General features: G+C 40.1%; 1 protein-coding gene across 1 annotated transcript; it reads right to left on the reverse strand.

The window, feature by feature from the left end:
- Window positions 1–9,472: 9,472 nt before the first annotated feature.
- Window positions 9,473–12,539, reverse strand: LOC130136103 (heptahelical transmembrane protein 1-like). The gene is made up of 4 exons (XM_056306173.1): window positions 12,091–12,539; window positions 11,821–11,913; window positions 10,517–10,571; window positions 9,473–10,423 (listed from the first exon to the last, which is right to left on the reverse strand). Exons 1-4 carry the CDS (start codon window positions 12,405–12,407, stop codon window positions 9,740–9,742), a joined length of 1,149 nt encoding a protein of 382 aa, XP_056162148.1. The 5' UTR covers window positions 12,408–12,539; the 3' UTR covers window positions 9,473–9,739.
- Window positions 12,540–23,435: the final 10,896 nt, after the last annotated feature.

A 23,435-nucleotide genomic window follows, 5' to 3' on the forward strand; every position in this document is an offset into this window, starting at 1 on the left:
CAGAGACGATGAAGCAAGCTGATTGGGAATTGCTGGATAGACGAGCTTTGGGTGTTATTCGGTTGACGTTGGCCCGTAACGTGTCGCGTTTAACATCGTGAATGAGAAGACCCGCTGCGGGTTTGATGAAAGCCCCATCGGACATGTACGAGAAGCCCTCTCGCGATCAACAAGGTCTATTTGATGCGACGTCTGTTTAACTTGAAGATGAGCGAAGGTGCGTCGATTCTTGATCATATTAATGAATTCAATGTGATTGTTAGTCAATTGAGTTCGAGTTGATATTGACTTTGAAGATGAGGTACGTGCTTTGATTCTATTATCTTCATTGCCTGATAGTTGGAGTACTACTGTTACTGCTGTTAGTAATTCCTCTGGGTCAACAAATTTGACGTTTGATGGTGTTCGAGATTTAATTCTAAGTGAAGATATCCGTAGAAGAGAATCCGGCGAACATGTATCTGCTGCTTTAGTAGGTGAAAGAAGAGGAAGAACTGGTACACGTGTTAGCAGAAGTAGTATGAACTCAAATAGACGAAGTCAGTCTAGGACTGGTGGTGTTGTCTGTTGGAGTTGTGGCAAGAAGGGGCATCTTAGAAAGGATTGCCTTAAGCTGAAGAACGACAAGGGTAAGGAAATTAGAATTGATCCTGCGGATGATGTTGCAGCTATTGCTGACGGTAATTCGGATAATGCTGATTTTGTCTTGTCTGTCACTGAAAATTCATCGTTTGATGGATGGATTATGGATTCTGGTTGTTCTTTTCACGCTACACCAAACAGGAACTGGTTTACTACTTATCAGTGCACGAATAGTAGTAAAGTGCAGTTGGGGAACAACGCTGAATGCGATGTTGTTGGTGTTGGTGACGTTAGAATTAGAATGCATGATGGTATCGTGTGGACATTGACTGGAGTGAGGCATGTTCCAGAGTTGAAGAAAAATCTGATTTCCTTGAGTGCCCTGGATTCAGCTCGGTGTCGGTATTCTTCGGAATGTGGACTTCTGAAAGTTGTTCGAGGTGCCTTGGTGATAATGAAAGGAATCAAGCACAGTGACCTGTATGAGCTTCAAGGTGAGACAGTGACGGAATTCGCTGCGGAGATGTCGAATGCATCGGTTCGAGAGTCTGAATTGTGGCATATGCGTTTGGGGCACATTAGCGAGAAAAGCCTAAAGGTTCTAAGTGAAAGAAATTTGCTATGCGGTTATGTGGCTAACGAACTGAATGTATGTAGGTGCTGTGATTTAGATCAACGGCGGAAAGTGCAGTTTAGTACGGTTGTCAGAGAAACCACGGGAATTGCAGAATTGATTCACTTAGATGTTCGCAGGTTGTCACGGTTTCCTTCGAGGAAGAGTGCCAGATTTATACTAATAGTTGTTGATGACTACTCGAGGAAGACTTGGGTATTTGTGCTAAGACACAAGTTTGATGCTATTGTCAGGATCAGGCAGTTGAAAGCTTTGATCGAAAAGGAGACGGTAAATCGATCAAGCAAAGTGCATCGACAATAGTATGGAGTTTTGCTCAAGCTGTTAAATGAATTCGCATGAAGGAAGGCATAGTGAAACACCGCACTAGTGCCAATAAATCACAACATGTTGCAGAGTTGATGAGCAAAACATTACTAGAGACGGCCCATAAAATGCTCTCTAGTGCTGGTATGGCTAGGAGATTCCTGGCGGATGCGCTTAGTACGGCGAGCTACCTGAAGAATAGATCTCCATCGACTGCGATTGAATGTCGGACTCCCGAAGAAGTGTGGTCAGGTAACGTTGCTGATTATTCTATTCTTAGAATATTTGGTTGTCCATGTTATGTTCGAGTTAGTGATGGTAAGCTCGATGGAAGGACAATGAAGTGCATGTTCCTAGGTTATGCACAAGGTGAGCGGGGCTATAAGTTGTGGTGCCCGGAATTAAATTCACCTGTTATCAGCAGAGAAGTTACATTTGACGAGTCTCCAGTACTTCTGGCTAGGAGTGTTAGTAGCAGTGTTTATACGGATCTGGACGGTGTTCAGCTTGAGGTGGAGTTGCAACCAGAAACTCCCGAGGTAGCGGGTGCTAGCGAAATAATCGACACGGATGGTGCTTGTAGCGAGGTGGAGCCTATTGAGCCAACGGTTGCTGTAACTGCTGAAATTGACAAGGTGCGTATTCGATCTCCTGATAGATATGGATGCAACGATGGTTTTGCTTTATCTGCGATTGAGGAGATTGTGTCGGAAAATCCTTGTGGAGCGGTTAAAGGTGCATGTGGAGTTGGTATTCTGATGAGGTCCACGGCTATAGCGAAGTTCAAGCAAGGCTTGGACTTGAAAGATGTCTCAGTGGCGGTTGAGCCCATTGGGGCTATGGAAGAGTAGTAGTGGAATTCGGATTCTATCAAAGCGATTGTGATTTGGCTCAAACGTCGAGCCAAGGTGAAGATTGTTGAAAATATGTCTCGAGTTTAAGCCCGAAGCGAAAATCTGAATTTTGGAAATATAAATTAATGCAAGACCAAGTTTCGGAAATAAGGTTTCCTAATATGTGCTGGAGTCTTCGGCCACCGAAGTTGGAAAGTCCAACGTATATTTGAATTGGACCAAATTGTGAATATCTTCAGGCGGTGGGATTTTCTTCTTGGTTGATTTGCTGGACTTCGTGTGGAAACAATTAAAAGAGGAAAGTTCAAACTTTGACTAGTTGACCGAATAACATGATTTCCTAATCCATGTTGACGTGGGCTTCTGAAGGTGTTCTTCTTTTGGCTATAAATATATTCAGTGGGCACTTTGGGCGCAGAGTTGTTGATAAATACGTGAAGAAAAGACTTCTTGAAGCGCCGCTCCGAAAGCGAGTGCTTGTTCGTGGGTTCGTGATTTTGTTCGTGGAATTACACCAAGAATTCAAGTGTTCGTAGCGATTAAATCTTGTGTTAAGATTTGTGTACAATTCCTTACGAGATTGAGAGATTATTTCGTAAGGAATTGTGGGGCTAAACACTGCATGAGTTATTGGGTGTAATTGGGGCTTGGGAAACACTGAGAGTGTTTGAGTGACTCGAGTGTGGTTGTAATCTCCGTTGTATCGCTTGATCTATAGTGGAATTCCGTGCTGCTCTCCCCGTGGACGTAGGTCACTACGACCGAACCACGTAAATCTGGTGTCCGATTTATTTTCTTATTCTGTCAATTTTATTGTTCGATCGCTTGGCTTCCGCAACAATTGGTATCAGAGCTAGATTTGGCTAAGTTGAAGCGAATCGATGGCGATAGAAGAAGGAAAAGTGAGAATCGACAGATTTGATGGGAAAGATTTTGGTTTCTGGAAGATGCAGATTGAGGATCATCTATATCAGATGAAACTGCACTTGCCCCTGTCTGGGGAGAAGCCAGAGACGATGAAGCAAGCTGATTGGGAATTGCTGGATAGACGAGCTTTGGGTGTTATTCGGTTGACGTTGGCCCGTAACGTCGCGTTTAACATCGTGAATGAGAAGACCACTGCGGGTTTGATGAAAGCCCTGTCAGACATGTACGAGAAGCCCTCTGCGATCAACAAGGTCTATTTGATGCGACGTCTGTTTAACTTGAAGATGAGCGAAGGTGCGTCGATTCTGATCATATTAATGAATTCAATGTGATTGTTAGTCAATTGAGTTCAGCTTGATATTGACTTTGAAGATGAGGTACGTGCTTTGATTCTATTATCTTCATTGCACGATAGTTGGAGTACTACTTTATTCTTGCTGTTAGTAATTCCTCCGGGTCAACAAATTTGACGTTTGATGGTGTTCGAGATTTAATTCTAAGTGAAGATATCCGTAGAAGAGAATCCGGTGAACATGTATCTGCTGCTTTAGTAGGTGAAAGAAGAGGAAGAACTGGTACACGTGTTAGCAGAAGTAGTATGAACTCAAATAGACGAAGTCAGTCTAGGACTGGTGGTGTTGTCTGTTGGAGTTGTGGCAAGAAGGGGCATCTTAGAAAGGATTGCCTTAAGTGAAGAACGACAAGGGTAAGGAAATTAGAATTGATCCCTGCGGATGATGTTGCGGCTATGCTTCGACGGTAATTCGGATAATGCTGATTTTGTCTTGTCTCCTTTGAAAATTCATCGTTTGATGGATGGATTATGGATTACGGTTGTTCTTTTCACGCTACACCAAACAGGAACTGGTTTACTACTTATCAGTGCACGAATAGTAGTAAAGTGCAGTTGGGGAACAACGCTGAATGCGATGTTGTTGGTGTTGGTGACGTTAGAATTAGAATGCATGATGGTATCGTGTGGACATTGACTGGAGTGAGGCATGTTCCAGAGTTGAAGAAAAATCTGATTTCCTTGAGTGCCCTGGATTCAGCTCGGTGTCGGTATTCTTCGGAATGTGGACTTCTGAAAGTTGTTCGAGGTGCCTTGGTGATAATGAAAGGAATCAAGCACAGTGACCTGTATGAGCTTCAAGGTGAGACGGTGACGGAATTCGGCTGCGGAGATGTCGAATGCATCGGTTCGAGAGTCCGAATTGTGGCATATGCGTTTGGGGCACATTAGCGAGAGAAGCCTAAAGGTTCTAAGTGAAAGAAATTTGCTATGCGGTTATGTGGCTAACGAACTGAATGTATGTAGGTGCTGTGATTTAGATCAACGGCGGAAAGTGCAGTTTAGTACGGTTGTCAGAGAAACCACGGGAATTGCAGAATTGATTCACTTAGATGTTCGCAGGTTGTCACGGTTTCCTTCGAGGAAGAGTGCCAGATTTATGCTAATAGTTGTTGATGACTACTCGAGGAAGACTTGGGTATTTGTGCTAAGACACAAGTTTGATGCTATTGTCAGGATCAGGCAGTTGAAAGCTTTGATCGAAAAGGAGACTGGTAAATCGATCAAGCAGGTGCAGACTGACAATAGTATGGAGTTTTGCTCGAAGCTGTTAAATGAATTCTGCATGAAGGAAGGCATAGTGAAACACCGCACTAGTGCCAATAAATCACAACATGTTGCAGAGTTGATGAGCAAAACATTACTAGAGACGGCCCATAAAATGCTCTCTAGTGCTGGTATGGCTAGGAGATTCGGCGGATGCGCTTAGTACGGCGAGCTACCCGAAGAATAGATCTCCATCGATCGCGATTGAATGTCGGACTCAAGAAGAAGTGTGGTCAGTAACGTTGCTGATTATTCTATTCTTAGAATATTTGGTTGTCCATGTTATGTTCGAGTTAGTGATGGTAAGCTCGATGGAAGGACAATGAAGTGCATGTTCCTAGGTTATGCACAAGGTGAGCGGGGCTATAAGTTGTGGTGCCCGGAATTAAATTCACTGTTATCGGCAGAGAAGTTACATTTGTGAGTCTCCGATTACTTCGGCTAGGAGTGTTAGTAGCGGTGTTTATACGGATCGGACGGTGTTCGGCTTGAGGTGGAGTTGCAACCAGAAACTCCCGAGGTAGCGGGTGCTAGCGAAATAATCGACACGGATGGTGCTTGTAGCGAGGTGGAGCCTATTGAGCCAACGGTTGCTGTAACTGCTGAAATTGACAAGGTGCGTATTCGATCTCCTGATAGATATGGATGCAACGATGGTTTTGCTTTATCTGCGATTGAGGAGATTGTGTCGGAAAATCCTTGTGGAGCGGTTAAAGGTGCATGTGGAGTTGGTATTCTGATGAGGTCCACGGCTATAGCGAAGTTCAAGCAAGGCTTGGACTTGAAAGATGTCTGTGGCGGTTGAGCCCATTGGGGCTATGGAAGAGTAGTAGTGGAATTCGGATTCTATCAAAGCGATTGTGATTTGGCTCAAACGTCGAGCCAAGGTGAAGATTGTTGAAAATATGTCTCGAGTTTAAGCCCGAAGCGAAAATCTGAATTTTGGAAATATAAATTAATGCAAGACCAAGTTTCGGAAATAAGGTTTCCTAATATGTGCTGGAGTCTTCGGCCACCGAAGTTGGAAAGTCCAACGTATATTTGAATTGGACCAAATTGTGAATATCTTCAGGCGGTGGGATTTTCTTCTTGGTTGATTTGCTGGACTTCGTGTGGAAACAATTAAAAGAGGAAAGTTCAAACTTTGACTAGTTGACCGAATAACATGATTTCCTAATCCATGTTGACGTGGGCTTCTGAAGGTGTTCTTCTTTTGGCTATAAATATATTCAGTGGGCACTTTGGGCGCAGAGTTGTTGATAAATACGTGAAGAAAAGACTTCTTGAAGCGCCGCTCCGAAAGCGAGTGCTTGTTCGTGGGTTCGTGATTTTGTTCGTGGAATTACACCAAGAATTCAAGTGTTCGTAGCGATTAAATCTTGTGTTAAGATTTGTGTACAATTCTTTTACGAGATTGAGAGATTATTTCGTAAGGAATTGTGGGGCTAAACACTGCATGAGTTATTGGGTGTAATTGAGGCTTGGGAAACACTGAGAGTGTTTGAGTGACTCGAGTGTGGTTGTAATCTCCGTTGTATCGCTTGATCTATAGTGGAATTCCGTGCTGCTCTCCCCGTGGACGTAGGTCACTACGACCGAACCACGTAAATCTGGTGTCCGATTTATTTTCTTATTCTGTCAATTTTATTGTTCGATCGCTTGGCTTCCGCAACATACTTGATGCAAAATTACCTGGAAAATAAGTTCGACTCTGCTGGCAGAAATTTAAGAGCGACTGTCTTCTACATATGTATCAAGATCAATGATTGTGCCAGCATTTCTTTTCCCATCACCTTGGTGTCGTGTTCAAACTAAACCAACATAGAATATTAGTCAAGGGTCAACCTAGTCACACCTTTTATCAAGAAGTAATTTGGGTCAAGCTAAATTAATAGCCATCTTAAAAAAACAGAGAACATAATGCTGAGCTACATGTATAACGGGTACTGAATCAGGCAATGACGCAATGCAACAGTTCAACAGAAAAACATGAAGTGTCCTTTGCTAGTGCTGTGCATGTGGAGTTCAGTGGTGTTGAGATTGGTTATTGCAAAATAAGGTGAATCTCGTTAAAACTCACTGGCAACAACTTGCCGGGTGTTTTTCATTGGCCATCTTAGTCAAATCTTGTGAATATGTGTTGGTTCAATGCATTTGCCAATAGGATCGAAGGAGCGCTTCTATCTTAGATTGATTCCATCCTTTCGAATTTGCAGTACCTAAACCTGTCAAGGAACTCGATAGGAGTTAGAATCTTTCCATCTGTAGGCGATATGAAATTGTTGTCAACGTTAGATCTGTCAAATAACAGCTTCCCGAGGGAGATGCCAGAGCCACTGGCCATAGGTTGTGTCACACTATCTATACTAAAATTGTCAGGCCAGAAGTTGCGTGGCCGAATGCTACCAATAACCACTAACTTTACAAGGTTGAAATATTTGTATCTGGATGACAATCAATTCACTGGGATGCATCACTTGGCATTTGGGATAGCTCAGACTCAAGGATTTTGGATTTAGGCAATAATTTCTTGTCCAGACCAACACCAAACTGGATTGGAGATATTCAACTTTTGGAATTTCTAACGTTGTCGGAAACTTATGGGTGGTCCTTTATTATTGAGCTTTTGCAAGTTGAATCCTCTCGTTTTTTATACCTTTGGACTAACAAATTTCGGTCCAAATATACCCCACCGTGCCAATGTCAGATTTATGAGGTTATTGCATCTACAAAGAGTTGAGCTCACTAGGCTTTTTCCTTAGTTTCTTCCTAGATCTTCGTCCATCGTCTCTACGAAAAATGCATTGACAGGTGAGATGCTCAACTGGATCTGTTTCTTCTACTGAAAGGAAATCACTTTCAAGGTTCAATTCCTCTGGCTCTTTGTCAGTTGATCAAGATGAGCATACTGGATCTCTCTTATATAGGCCTTTCTAGAGAAGTTCCTTCTTGTTTTTAAGATTTTCAATTTGGAAATGGTGGGGTATCTAATAGCACATTCATTACTTTAAGTGAAAACGCTGAGTATGGCAGCGCTACTAGTACGAGGGAAAACTTGGCTTATAATTGTTCTATGATGGTAGCGGTACAGATGCGTTTTCGGATGAACTAGGAGAAAGCGACCTTCATATCAAAGAGTAGATTGAAATATTAAAAGTGCAACTTTCTAGAATATCTGCCTGGAATGATCTCTTGCACAATAATTTGATGGCTTTATTCCTCTAAAATCGATTATTTGAACGAAATATATGTCTTAAATCTGTCGCATAATCATTCGACGAGATCAATTCTAGAAAAATTCTCCAATTAAAGGAATATAGAGAGCTTGGACCTTTCCTTCAACAAATTAACTGGTCTGATTCCTCCGCAAGTGAGAGAGCTATACGCACTCACTTTTTAGCTTTGCTCACAACTTGTTAGGCAAGACAACAGACAGAAATTATCAATTCAACTTTCTATCAAGCAATTTATGAAAGTAACCCTCTTCTCTGTGGACCACCGTTAATAAGTTATAAAAGCTCAAATGACAGTCCGTGGACTGTGTCGACTGTTGACATAGGCGAAGATGATGAGTCCCGAAAAGAAGACTTCTTATGGAGTTTCGCCGGATCATATGTGGCGGCATTTGGTGGGGTCGTTATTTTTCTCTACTTCAACTCCTACTATCTCAACGTGTTAAATTTTGTTTGTAAGGATATCTGATTGTTTCCTTAGCAGACCTCATGCATGCTTGCGAGCATTTGAACATCTCGAGTCTCCACTATGCATGTTGAACCCTCGGATCGTCATATTGTCTGTCTTTGCCTACAAATTTGGATATGGAGTATCGTCAGATTTTCTTTTGATTGTGAACTGAAGGAAAGATCACTGTGATCACAGATACAATAACCATGAAGAATAATAATTCATAGCTATGGCCGTGACTTTTCATCACAGATTGACGAGTGCGTCTCTGATTTTCCTTGAGAGTCTCTAAGGTACGCCAGTATATCTAACCGCATCTTTTTCATGACTCTTTTACGCTACCATTGAAGTGGCTGATTTTTCCGAAGCCAGATCGGCTGTCAACTGACTTTGCCAATACTTAACTGATTCTTCTTCGAGAGCAAGTACCGTTACTGCCAGAATGAAACGTCACTGAAGGTGGAAATTACATCGTCTGAGTTTTTCCTTCCTAACAACGCCTCCTTCTTGATGGATGCAGAGATTGCAAATGGGCTAAAGCAAGTTCCACGTCTGCAATTTCTATTTGCTTACATCTGTTGTTGTTTTTTTTTGGTCAGACATCTGTTGCCTTTTCCCGAACCCTATTAGGTAGACTCTTAGCAGTTCTATATGTTGTATTGGGTCATAATTTGTCTTCTTAAAATTAACCACACAAAGAATTCATCATCCTCCCGCTCTAGCTTTTTTTCTTTCGTACAGAGGACGATATAGCGTTTATAAAACTATTCTCATGGTGGTGGTGGTAGTATTCTTTAGCCAAAAAAAAAAAAGTAATAGTGGTCAAACTAAAATTATAGAGCAACTACTCACAAACAACTGAAAACAAGATGAAAGCAGAAAAGATTATTACCCGAATATGATCACATTGTAAATCAAATCATCCATGGAAAATGAGAAAAATATAACAACTACAATGAGCATTCCACTTCTTTTTGAATGGAGGCAACTCCTCTGTCATGGGACGCCATCTTTCCTTGAGGCTTTTTGATTTGGGGTGTACACACACTAACAACATAATAACACGAAACCCCAGCAAATCGCTTGCATTCAGTTCAATTGAAATGAATCGAATTTTGACTAATTTTTGTATTGTTACACAGTTCTATCACACCCGACTCTATCTCGCCACTGTAAGAGCAACAGAGTAGCACCATAATGAGCCAAGGCACCCATGATCACAAAAACGTGAAATATCTGATGGCTGTGACCAGCAAGGTCGAACCAACCCGGTTTTAGTCTCTCAGGAATCCTGCTAACATAAAACAAAGTACCTGTAATGTAAGACAGTGCCATGGCCAACTCATAAGCAAGAGTGATCGGGCGCTGGGGATTACTCCAATTCACAATACAGGCATGGATCGCAGGAACAATGCCAAATAACCCCATGGACAGGAAGAGCATTGCCCGAAATGCCCGGAATTTCCCAGAAGAAAGAGAAGGGGCAAGCAGTGTCGCGACGGTGAACATCCCCATCGCCGTTATTCCACTAAGGTAGATCAGTTGCCAATGGGGCTCGCACTGGAAAATATAGTAGATTGGGGGGAAGAATGAGGTGATGATCATGACCGTGATGCCGACATAGTCCATCCGCAGCAGCTGGATGTTCAAGCAGTGTGAGTGGCATGAGAAAAGGTGGCAAATGCTGCTTGAGAGGAGGCAGAACATGGATCCGCCTAAGAAGACAAAGAACGGCCACCGTGTTGCGGCTGGTTGGAGTGAAGTGATCTTCAAATCTTCTTCTGTTATCTGATTCAAGTTAAGCAAAGAATTTGTACCCTGAAAACTATGTTGTGTTAGATACATCTGTAGACTTCAAAAGAGAGTATTCTTTTCGTAAGTTGAATGAAACATCGTTGCCACGCCACTCACCAAAAGCAATTCCTTTGAGTAAGAGATATAATTTCCTGCACTAGTAGAGTTTGACCTGCACAAGTGGGTTTGCATATCAAGCCATTGCATAATCTATGGTACACTAGTCGGAGTCCAATCTTCAGATCATAATTTATAGAACATGGTTCGATCCTGTCTGCCAAAGGGAGAGGGTAGGCCAAAACGGTGAAAGTGAATGGGCAGAGCACTAACTGAAGAACTATATAGCTTGCTTAAGCTGATTCTTTCAAATTCAATTTGACAACCAGTGTACTACTCTTCACTATAAAAGCTATTTACCATTATGATTTCGTTCAAAAAATCTTAGCAGCAATCAACATTCAGAGCATTCTGCAATAGTTTATTACAAGGTCCACCATGTGTGAACTTTTTCTAGACACACAGTGCTACTTGCGTGGAAAATGATTATCTATTGACGGTTTGACTGAATGCATGTTGTATTACCAGGAACAGAGAGAGATTTTCCGATGGGTTTGATCGTTTATTTCTTTCTGAAAAGAATAGAAATTTCTATTAGTACTTTGATCCATCATGGTAAGTAATCACAGATGACCCTTGTTATCCATCTTAATTTTGCACTTGCTATTTGAGCAAGACTGTCTTGACTGTCAGGCTACTACTCCTGAAATTTAGCAACAATAAAAATGGCGAGCACGACCCTTGTATATTCCTATGAAACAAACTTTCTTAGTTTAATTTTATGTGCCTGCAATTAATGTCACAAACTCAGAGTTATTCATCTGTGGCACCTGCAATTTCGATACAGCACCAGAAGAAAATGAAGGTTAATGGCAATTTTGGTTTCTGGTTGCAAGAAAGGTCAGCTAATGAAAATGGTCGGTTGCTCGGTATGGTAACAAGCCACGGATATCACAATACTACATTCACTTGTACATACTAAAAGCGCCGGTCTGCTAATAAACAGGTAGGAAAAATCTAAGCGGTTGTGACTGTGAAATTCAACAATTTTAAGCTGGTTATGGAGGATTTGATCAAAACAGGGTAACTCAAACATCTTCACTAAATGAGCAATTTTGCAAGCTCTCTGGTGAGTTATAACTCGCACCTACAAGCCTCATCTTATATTACACTTGAGACAGTGAAATCGAGATATGATAGTCAACACAGATGGAGCTGCTACTGACAAATTCCTCACTAGAAATTATGGGTTCCATCCGATGTCATTGAGTTGGGACAGACAAGTTGCCAAATACAAACGATCAATAAATCAGAACTCACTAAAATGTGCACGCTAGTATAGGATTGAATAGTACAAAACACACCTTGAGAATAGGCCGAGAAGATCAGCAACCTGAGGCACGTCCACAAAATTGGCCACCGTCAATCCCAGAAGCACCAGAAACCCAATCAAATGCCTGCTCCCCCATCACACACAGAACGCAAAAGAGATCACCACAAATCACAAAGGAGAGAGAGAGAGACAGAGACAGAGACAGAGAGAAAGATAAAGATGAACTCAAGAAGAAAATATGAACAAAGTTGGCCTCGCATGAAAAAACAAATCAAACTAAAAACACATCAGTCATCCATACGTCCAAACGTTGAGCGTCTCATTGTGCCAACGGAACAAGCTGAGGGCAGCCTCGGCGAGCGGCCAGTCGGCGCGGTAGTGGCGGAGGATGAACTCGTTGTCCTTCATGTACTCCGGCAGCTCCCAGAACGACACCAGCGCGTATCGCCTCGCCTTCTTCGGGCTCCCGCGAGCCGCCTTCTTCCATCCGTTCTTGGCGGCCGCACAGTCATCATCATCAGCAGAAGAGCAGCACCCGGCGCCGAGCTTTTGATGATCCATGGCCTCACTTCCCGACTTCCTCCTGCAAACAACCGTCTCTCCCTCGCCAGCACTCATCGTCCGCACAAACCGCCCCCTCCGACGACAATATATAAGCGACAAAGGGACAACCCCACGAAGGAAAGAATCAAGAAACGAGCAAACACGAAGGGTTTCTTCGCTTCTCTCTCTCTCTCTGTACGTGTTCTTGAACGTGCCTTAGACAGAGAGAAAAGGTTGGAAGGGGTGGGTGGAGGAGCGACTGCAACATCCACCGAATTGGGTGGAGGAGCATTTAAAGAGCCATAAGGAGGAGGGAGGAGGGAGGAGGGAGGAGGGAGTTGGCTTGGCGTGGGAAGGAGGGAGAGAGGGAGGTTGGTCATCCATAAATATGGGCGGGGGAAGGTCCGTTCTTGTCCTTTGGCGACGGAACGCTCTCGTTAGATTAATTAGACGCTAGTGGTTTGATTTGCTTGAAACGAGAGGGAAAGGCAAAGGCAAAGGCAAAGGCAAAGGAAGCAACAGATCCATGTGGGTGAATGAGATAGGTGATCGGGAGTGGGATACAATGAAAACGTTGCGCCGCAATGTATTCAATGCCGTTCGAGTTGTCACCGTGTCGAGAAAGCATTAGATGAGCGTCGCCATGCGCTTATGACGTGATTGCTTATAAGTGAAAATTTTACGAGAAAAAAAGTGTAGTTAAAGTGAATTCTTTTGGTGAAAGAATAGAGGTGATAATGTAACGTGGGATAATTTTATTTTTTTTTATGAAAGAAGAGAACATATGGTGGATTATCATCCGTAATGATAAATCATACATCAACTGATGGACGATACAGTACCAGGTGACGTTTGTTGATAATTTTTTTTTTTAATAATGTCTATTGATGCGGCCCTATTTGAACCATTTCGCGAGTTCAAAATGTTCAATTAAGACTCATATATTAAATGGAGGGAAGTGTACAACTTTTTTATTGGGTTGTAGGTTTCATTACGAAATTAAGAAGAGATTTTAATTAAAATATTAGGGAAAATTGTTCAGAAAATTCTAAATCTATTGTAAGACAGTCAATTCATCCTAAACCTTTCAATTACACAAATTTAGTCTTAAAATTTTTTGACAATTTGCAAATTTAACCCTAAACTTTTCAATTGTGCCAGTTTAGTCCTAAACATTTTAACGATTTGTCAATTTAATCCTTCCGGCTAATTTTGATCGGAAATCACTGGTGTAGAGGTTTAGTCAGTGCTAGCCGTCTGATGACAATTTTTTTGCAATTTTTGTGGATTGTGTTCGTTGCCACTTTATGTAGTGGATTATATACCTCTTAAATTCTTACATCTCCTTCTAAGGATAAAGAAGATTGCGTGCATTTCTTTGCTTTATCAACGCATTTATTAGCTTTTTAATTTCATCAGCTAACCGTCGATGGTGATTTGTTGAACTTCCAATGTGGTGGAAAACATGAGCTGTCCTACGTTATGAGCACAAAAATCGTTTTGGCCCCTCAGCACTCGCCTTAACTAATTGCAATTGTGACGTCATCGACCCATTATATATATATAGTTCATGTAGGTGGGAAAATATGGAATTAATGCTCCCAATCCCCCAACCTACCTGATCTCATGCAGATGAGGCTGGTCAATGGGGACCGACCGTTCATAGGTTTTGCCATGAATAGGAGCTGAATTAATGCATAGAGAACGTATGACCCATAAAGTAATGAGGGCCGTGCTTGACCTTTCTTCTTATCATTTGAACATGCCATGCGATACCAATGTTGCATGAGTTATTAGATTTATTCCAAGAAGTGGTGAATGTATATCATGCAAAATTGGCATTTTCTGATGTAATTTTCAAAAATAATTCGGAAAGCGGTTTTCAAACGATTCGTCCCTTGCTTTTTGTTGAATTATCCAATTTTTTTTCCAGATCTTTGACTTCCCATTTCTATTATCCCTAGTCATTGGTAACGCAAGACCGAGGACAAATTTGTCATGTCGAAATATGCGGGTTTCCTTTTGACTCTCATGATTTATCCCAAGAGAATGATTGGAGTGATGTGTTTCTCTGCGGAGGAGAACGACATTCCAACCGTAAAGATTGACGCGATTTGTTGAGGCATTGGAAGATTTTCAACTCAAGTTAAGGTTATGTACACAGAGCCATACCTACAACCCAAAAGGCCAAAACTTACCGATTAATGGAATATACATGGTATTTCATGGGTCTCGAGATAATCAAATCTCCAATTCTTGAATTAGCTAGTTTAAAAAGCAAAAGAATGCTTCATCATTTTCACGTATAAATTCCAATATAATTTTACCACCAACATCAACTAGTTCGCTGCGAACACGTGAAAATTATATCATAAAGGAAAGTGAAAATGAAAAACTTGCAAAATCTTAGCTCCGACAGATCAAAAAGATTGAATGATATAATAAATGTACAGAAAGATAGGCCGAGGTCACGTTGCCCCCAGAGGGACAGAAGCCCTCTGCAGCTAGCATGCCGTCGTCCGTATGACAAGACACGGCCGGACAACGACTGCTGCCACCGCCAATAGCGGCGGCCCCACCGCCAGTCCAACCACCAACTAGCCATTAAATTCGTCAACAAACTTCCTCGATCCCCCTGGCTACAAATTGGCCTTGCAATGTTCATGAAATCCTCCTAAAATAATCTCGTTCTATAAGTACCTACCGTATATATGTAAGTTGATGGAAAGCATTCTATCAAAAACTATCTAGTAAAAATCTTTTTCACCTTAATTTTTTTTTAGCTATCACTCGCCATTCGATAAGTGAAATAATTATGATAATCTCACAATATAAAATTAACCCATTCAATACACATCTCCTCTCGAAACAATTGCATCCAAAGAAATTTCGACATGCGTCTTTCCACAATTTCTTGATTTTTCGTTTCTTTTTTTAAATTTTTTGAACTGGTCAACCTTCATATTGTTGTCATATGATTTTTAATGCAACACAAAGACACGACAAAACATTATATTATCCTTACACAGTCCCAACGCTTTCAAGAATAAAAGTTTCTGCAATGGAATATGCTCTGCATACGAAGGTGACGGCATACCCTTTTTCGTGTTGGACAACATAAATGCAAACCCCATTAGCTTAATCTTGAGATTATTGAAATTGGGCAGGCGGTGTTTTTATTGGTGAGATTTAGATTTAGATGGTGGGGGGAAATTTGACTGATTAGGTAAACGTCTTTTGAGACAGTAGGGGACAGGTGGCCAAACGTTGGACTCCTTCAAATTTTTCTGGATTTTACTCCACGGATTGCCGTTAAGAAACTTCAAACGTGTCCGCAAATTAGTTTACTTTGCTTGCTCCGACGGCTCCAACGGGTGTGACTTGTTGAGTTTAACGATTGATTATCAATCAAAACCACACGCAAAATAAGGGGAGGAAATGAACGAAAAATGGCTTTCTTGAAGTGACCCAAGTATGTCCCCATCTTTCTTTTTTTAAGGAGGTAAACTTCATGCTAAGCCGGCACTAATGGCTACTGTAGAGAGGTTTGTTTCATGATTAGGGTATTATTAAATCCAAATTCCACCGCCGGGGCACTACACATGAAAATTTTGGTTTTTGTCGATATATTTACCAAAAACTAAACATATATTGCCCATACACGGAAATAGTAAATCGACTAAATAAGACATACTTAAGCAATGATTGAAATTGATTAAATTGACTTCTATTCCTTGTGCATCTCATTGGAAGGAAATTGATAGATTAGTGGAATAATTTAAATAACCATGCAATTAGTTACTATAAACCACCCAGAAGCCGAAAAGTTTTTCTCTTTCTTTTCTTTCCATCTTCTTCCTCAAGCTTCAGCTATGGGGAGGATGAGACTAGCTCAAACCTTCCCCTCCTGTTGATTTTGTCCGAATATTTTTGTTCTTTTCTTGTTTTTTCTTCTCTTCCGATCCAAATCTAGGAGCTCTCTTCTCCCGATATAATTCTAGATCTGAAAGTATGAACTCTCTTGATTTAATTCTAGATCTAAGAACTTTTCTCTCACAATTTAGATTTGAGAGTTTAATAATATTTTCGGGGATTTGATACTCCCGTACTCTGTCTGTATACAGGTTCTCTGTCTCCATTTTCAATGATGATCGTAGGAACTTCGGTGTCTCGCTGAACCACGAAGATTTGCTTTTTCAAAAGTTATATCTGTATTTTTTCAACCCGTTTTAGCTGTCTCCGTACAATAATGGTGTAGAGGAAATCGAACCTAGGCATATACCGTCAACAAGCAATGCCGTAGTTATTAGAAAAGGACTTTCTAGCATGTGCTCATCACTGATGGTAATACGAGATTCAATTATCGGCCACCGATTATTTTGCTTGACAAATCCATTTTTATGAAATGAATATGTGCTTAACCTGCCGGTGCTATGTTGCTCCTCCTTATTTTCTAGATTTTGCTTTGTTTTGTTGTATTTTGAGCTTTGTTATGCTTCGATTTTCTTTACCATGAAAGTCAATGTACTTCTCACGTATCCTTTCAAGCAATGAATAGAATTTTCTTTCGACAAAAAAAAATAAATAACCATGCAATTTTCATTGTGCTACTATGCTTCTTCTCTTTCATTTGAATGTTATTCGGAAGCGAATCGGGCTTCAAACAAATATAAATCTACTAACGGAATGCAAGTATATTGTTATGTCATTAGCTGGAATTACTTGGGCTAGGAGATTATTGAGAAATATTACTTTTTACGCATGCTCCTTTGCATCTATAGCCAAGAACAAGTAGATTTCCAATAAGATGGGATCCGCCTTGAAAGGATTCGCCTTCGCGAGTGTGGAAGCCAGGGTCGTTTCCGATGAGCCATGGTACCGCTCTAAAGCTTTTCGTTAAACCCCGATTAGTGCTCACAACGCAGAGTCTTGAAAGATCCGACAAGTCTTGTGCAATATGAGCAAAATCGGATTAGTAGTTAGAGATCAACGTTGGTCCTCTCAACTGTTAAAATTTTGTTTCAACATAGGTTCGAGGATATCCACGTATGGGTCGTCCATTGTATTAATTGTCAATAATTCGCGGTGTAGTTATTTTTCTTGGAAATGGAGGGGAATGTCGTGAATTTCTATAGAAAATTAATTAATTTAATAAACTTGGTCCCGGTTGGTCTTTTTGTGGCGGTTGTACCATTTGATTTACTCTTTATCTATAGTTCGTTTATCGCCGTTGGTGTAGGAATCGGTTTTCTCCGTTGGAATGAAACCACATAGGTGATAGGCATAAAATTACGTACGTACGTACGTACATACATACATACATATATTATGTTAGCAACTCTTTAAGGCAAGGTCTTTGTATCTTGGGAATAGAATTTCTATCGAAATCTGACTAACTTGTATCACGAAATCACTGTATTTAAGACAAAATCATCGATACACCTTAACTTGAAAATTTCATCTCTTCGAATCCCTATAACATAACTTACTTAAGATGGCTTTCCTGTGATCAAAATCAGCCTCCAGAGATTGGTTGAATGATCAGAGCAGTTAGCTTGAATGTTGCTAATTTCACAATCGCATCACAGCGTCTCTCACTTAGAGTTAAACTTGAAGACACGTCCACCACTCTATGAATGGAGTCTTACCCGCTACATGCGAACATTTGTGATGTGATATTGTAACAAATGTTCAACTGCCGTCCAAACCACACATTCTTTCAAAACTTGGTATTCGAACCTTGTGGATCGATCACTCCGTATGGAAGCAAATAGATTCCAATCCATGTGCATAGGATAAGGCTTCACCCACCAGTTGAGTATATTTGAATAAGACACGTGCACAGGATAAGACATGTCTACCACTCTATGAATGGAGTCTTACCCGTTACATGCGAACTAAACAGGTTGAGTACATTTGTGATGTGATGTCGTGGCAAATGTTCAACTACCAACCAAACCACACATTCTGTCAAAACTTGGTATCCGAACCTCGTGGATCGATTACTCCATACGAAAGCACACAAATTGCCAATCCACGTGCATTGGATAAGACTCCACCCACAAGGATACGGGCAAAGCCCTAATTAACATTCCTATGAGTAGAGCACATTGTGTTCAGGACACAAAACTCATTGCATCTAAATCAAGCACTGAATCAAACCGATTCCTCGAGATCATGGAAACACAGATTGACAAGCATCACAGAGAAACTGGAAATAACAAACGAAGCACGAAATATGGTACAGCATCGTCACGCCTCGGTCAATCTGTTTGGAGTTCCCCACACGGGAAAGTTTACTCATTAAAACACGAAGTTGTTGTGAAGATCGTGAATCGTCTAGGAAAGCATCATCTACCAGATCTGATGTCGGGGCCATGCAAATTGATTACGCTTTCACCTGATGCTAACAACTTTCCCAGACTGAATTGGTTTCTCGATGTTGCACTTCACTGTTGCAAAAGACTTCGACAGAATTTCCTTTTTAGCATGCAAAGATAGATAAAACAGCTACTTTTCCAGTTTTTTTTTATGCTCTTTTTAATTTAAGGTTGACGTGCAGCCAAATCAAATTTATTTGCTTTTCCATATCGGATTCACGTCATCGTTTCGAAAACACTCTTGATTGCTGGACTATCGGAGGCTATGTTCAGTTTAAAAAAAAAAAGTTAGGCCATCTCATGTATTAGTTTGAAATTTTCGACCTAATTTTGTGTTTTAACAAAATATTATTTTGACTTTCTGGGGATTAGAATCGACTCGCGCCACGTGCATTTTGGAAACGCGTGTAATATTTGTTTTAAGTAGTAGATAGTTTTTTCTCGATTTAAAAAGTAGTGGGTACTTCTCTATTTTCGGTAGTTTTACAGTCTTGACTTTTGATGATAGTTAATTGAGGAGAGAAATAAGTTAAGGTGGAAACCAAAAAGGAGAGCTTTAATATCCTTCAAAAGATAGTGTAGATGGTGCAAGGTTAAATTTGAAAAGCTAAAAGTGAGACAAAATGGGCTTTAGACTTAAATATATAAATAGATATAGCTACAGATTTTAAGTCCGCACACAAGATAAGTAAACGAGAATTGGATGAGAGACCCGTGATATTTGCCTTATAGGACCCTTCCTAAGTAGGATAATCTGTTTAGTATTCTCAAAATACGATTTTAACGTCCATTCAAGTCAATCACCTCTTGCTAATAATATCACAAGATACTGTTACATCATTCTAAATTAAGCTGTAATTAATTCGAACGTGACAATTGACTACCGCAGACAAAAACATCATGTTCCGAAAGCATTTTAAAGTTTCATCCATCTTCTAAAATAGTGTTTGAAATATTTTCATAAATCTTACACATACTTCATTTCATTAAATATTTCATTTCATCTAAACGAGCTCATCTTTTACTAGTGGAAGAATATTGTGCTTAAGAGAATAATCGCGACCGTTTTAATACCAGAATGCAATGTACATGACTCCATCTTTATCAAATTAAGGCGTACCTTCAAATTATACACTACCAAAGAATGTTTCAGTTTGTATCCGGTGCGTTCTCCACCACAGCTTTGGTCTTCGATCTAGATTCACTTTACAGGCTTAAATGTGCATCTAAACCCCTCTCGTACAATAATTGAACACCAAAGGTATGTGCAAGGAAGTTTCCTGTAGAGTACATTTTCAGCAACGCAACGAGTGGCCCGGCCCTTTGGTAGCAGGGAGTATATCTTAGAAGTGTATCGATTACCCAAGTGAGGTGTGGTGTAATTGATCGATCGCATCACCTATACAACAGTCCTAGTAACAGATTTTGCGTTTGAATTTCGAAAACCAATATATGATCGACTTGTTTCTCTACATGTCACTGTCATGTGGTGCCAGGACGCGTAAATAGGGTATATGACAGTAAAACCCAATGCATATGAACTTTTACAAAATGGTTAATATCACAAAAAATCTCAAACTGGTGTACCTGTGATAAATTTACCATAAACTATTTTTTTTACCACAAAAAACCCCAAACTGGTACACCTGTGACAATTTTACCCCGAACTATTTTTTTGACAATAAAAAATCCCACACTGGTACACCTATAATAATTTTACCCTGAACTATTTTTTTGACAACCAAAAATCCCACACTGGTACACGTATAATAATTTTATCCCGAACTAATTTTTTGACCACTAAAAATCCCAAATTGGTACACTTGTGATAAATTTACCCTCCGCTAGTTTCCATTAAATTTTACTATCGAATTGCTAAATTTGATGACATGTGGTAGTTGACGTGTGTACCAGTTTGAGGTTTTACCCCTCTGTTTATCACAAGTTTGTCAATTTGTGATTTTTCATGATATTAATCAAATTTAATGGACACTAACAGATGGTAAATTTATCACAAATGTACCAGTTTTGGATTTTTAGTGGTCAAAAAATTAGTTTGGGATAAAATTGTTACAGGTGTACTAGTTTGGGATTTTTTGTGGTCAAAAAATTAGTTTGAGGTAAAATTATCACAAGTGTACCAGTGTGGGGTTTTTTGTGATAAAAAAAATAGTTCGCGGTAAATTTATCACAGGTGTACCAATTTGAAATTTTTGGTGGTCAAAAAATTAGTTCGGAGTAAAATTGTCACAGGTGTATCAGTTTAGGGTTTTTCGTGGTATTAACCATTTACAAAAAGCTGACAACATAGAAGATCAAAAGGTGAAACGGAAGATTTTGGTGTGAACTATGCAAGATTCAATTTGATAGCTATTCTATGAAACTCTTGATGGGCCAGACAACATCCAGATGGTTTGAGTCTTAGCTTTTACGTCTTAGTCGAATTGTGAAAGGCCCAAGCCTTGCTTACTTACTCCCTAGAATGGAGGTTTTTGGGCCGTTCTCTTGGATCATGAAAATGATCATGATCAAGATTAGAGTCGGCATTTCTTTTAACATTCTTTTTTAACCCGAAGTCAACTGAACAACCTCAATTTTTTTTTTTTTTATGATTGGTAATTTGATAGGCCAAGTATTACTTCCAATCAGCTGGTGTGAGAAATATGTAATTCTAAAAAGATTGAGTTTCGCGGAATACCGTTCCATTAAAGTTTTTTTTTTCAGATATCTTTGCAAAAATGAGAAAGTTATTTAATGGAGTATATCAAAAAAATTCGACTTCAACGTATGTCTTCCCTTCTTCTCGTTGCTGCATATGCAACTCGTACACATACTCTCTTTGTTTCTTGAACCCCTGACCGACCATCGGCCTCTGTAATGCTAGTTGGAGGATCTTACGGTGAACATGCGTTTGGGGCATGACATATCGACGCCTCTCGAAGATTCATTGTCACGATGTGTAGGAAACCATCTCAAATGTACTTTTTTTTTTCTCTACGCTTGTCAACAACAAAGCAATGGCTGGCACAGCCCGATGACTCGAGATCATAATATCTTTACATGACTAGTTATCGATGCAAAACTCGCATCAAGTCATTATTTTTAAGAGGTTACTTGTCTACCTCAAATATTAACCAAACACATATTAATATCGATGCAATTCCTCGTGTAGCGTTATTGTCAAATCCTTGCCCAAGGTTTTGCAATTGACAACAAACGCGTTGATGAAACCCATCACTTTCTATTTGTGTTTTGATTATCCCTAGAGTCCAAATTCGACTGACTTTCAATTCGACCGATTATCCCTAGGCCTAATCTCACCTAACCCTGACGATGATTGCAGCACCATTTCTAATTGTATGAAGGTTTGTCCTCGCACCGCCATGGTTGAGAACTACCCACTAACTTCTGGATTTTAATATGATGAATAATCTACCCACCATAGATTTTATTGAGCTTTTATAATAAAAAAAATTTACGTATTTGTATTGCTTTTATGTGTAGTGTCGGTCGTTCGTATGCAACTTACATATTACGTCATCACGAGAAACCCTTAAATGCCGACAGAACAAAAAAGAGAGAGAGAAAAATTATGCCTTCCGGCCATATTTTATAATAAAATACGCGAAATCAATTTTTAATATATGCTGCGGAGTGATTAAATATCGCAATCCTTAAATGAAAATCTTTAACTTGATCTTTGCACTTTCTTAATTTCAGTTTCTTCTGAAAATGCTGCAAATTAATCGGTGCTAAGATTGTTATCCGATCAAGTCTTATCGAAAAGAAAAGAACCAATAGATGATATCTGGATAAATCGGATCGGGCTAAACGAGCGTGCCGATCGATTGTTATTTTATTTTTATTTTAATCGTTGAAAGGCGGCAGCTAAACCTTTTGGGGACATGCGAAGTAGAGTTTACAGTCACAACCCAAAGTTTATTTTTGCGAGCAATTTCTCTCCATTAAATAATTAATTTCTTAATTTTTAGCGGAAGATTTAGGAAACCCAAAAAAGGCGGAACGAAGGGTGTGGGCCCCGACAATATCATGCGACTTTTTTTATTCGGGCTTCTTCTCCCGAAGGTAACATTAGTCTATTGTGGGGCCCGCAGTTCGCGGGGAACTGTTTCCAATCTTCCACGGCACGTGCCAACCGTTTCACACCGTCCGACGTGTCGTGCACGCGCCCCCGAGACCAAGAGACGGATAGAGAGAGAGACGGCAGGGGGAGCCTTTTGATCCCGTCGATGATCCACCACCGCCCATCGCGGAAGACGAACGGCTGAGAAGAAGATGAATTTTAAACGTAAGATTCTTTTGCCCTTTGAATCACTTTCGGAATAAAAACGTAAGCAAATCCTTAAACTTTGGCCGACCGTGTAACGTGATTTCTAAACTTTTTAATCCCTGACCTTTAGTTCAGTATTCAATATAATCTATAAAGTTTTAATTTATTCAATGTGATTTCTTGAACTTTTGATACATGTTCAACGTAATCCTCGAACATTATATTAAACATTACATTTTCATATAGTTGAAAGATTACATTGAATATATACCAAAAGTCTATAGACCACATTGAACAAATTAAAAGATCAATGGTCATATTGAACATTGAGTTAAAGTTTAGCGTTTATAATTTAATTTATGGATAATATTAGTTCATGGATAACAAATTAAAGTATTAGGAATTAATGCAGAGACGGTCTGTGCCATTTTT

Source organism: Syzygium oleosum, unplaced genomic scaffold (assembly GCF_021117445.2).
Source record: "Syzygium oleosum isolate NSW1041296 unplaced genomic scaffold, Sole_v2.1 Sole_v2.42, whole genome shotgun sequence".
NCBI classification, from domain to species: Eukaryota; Viridiplantae; Streptophyta; class Magnoliopsida; order Myrtales; family Myrtaceae; genus Syzygium; species Syzygium oleosum.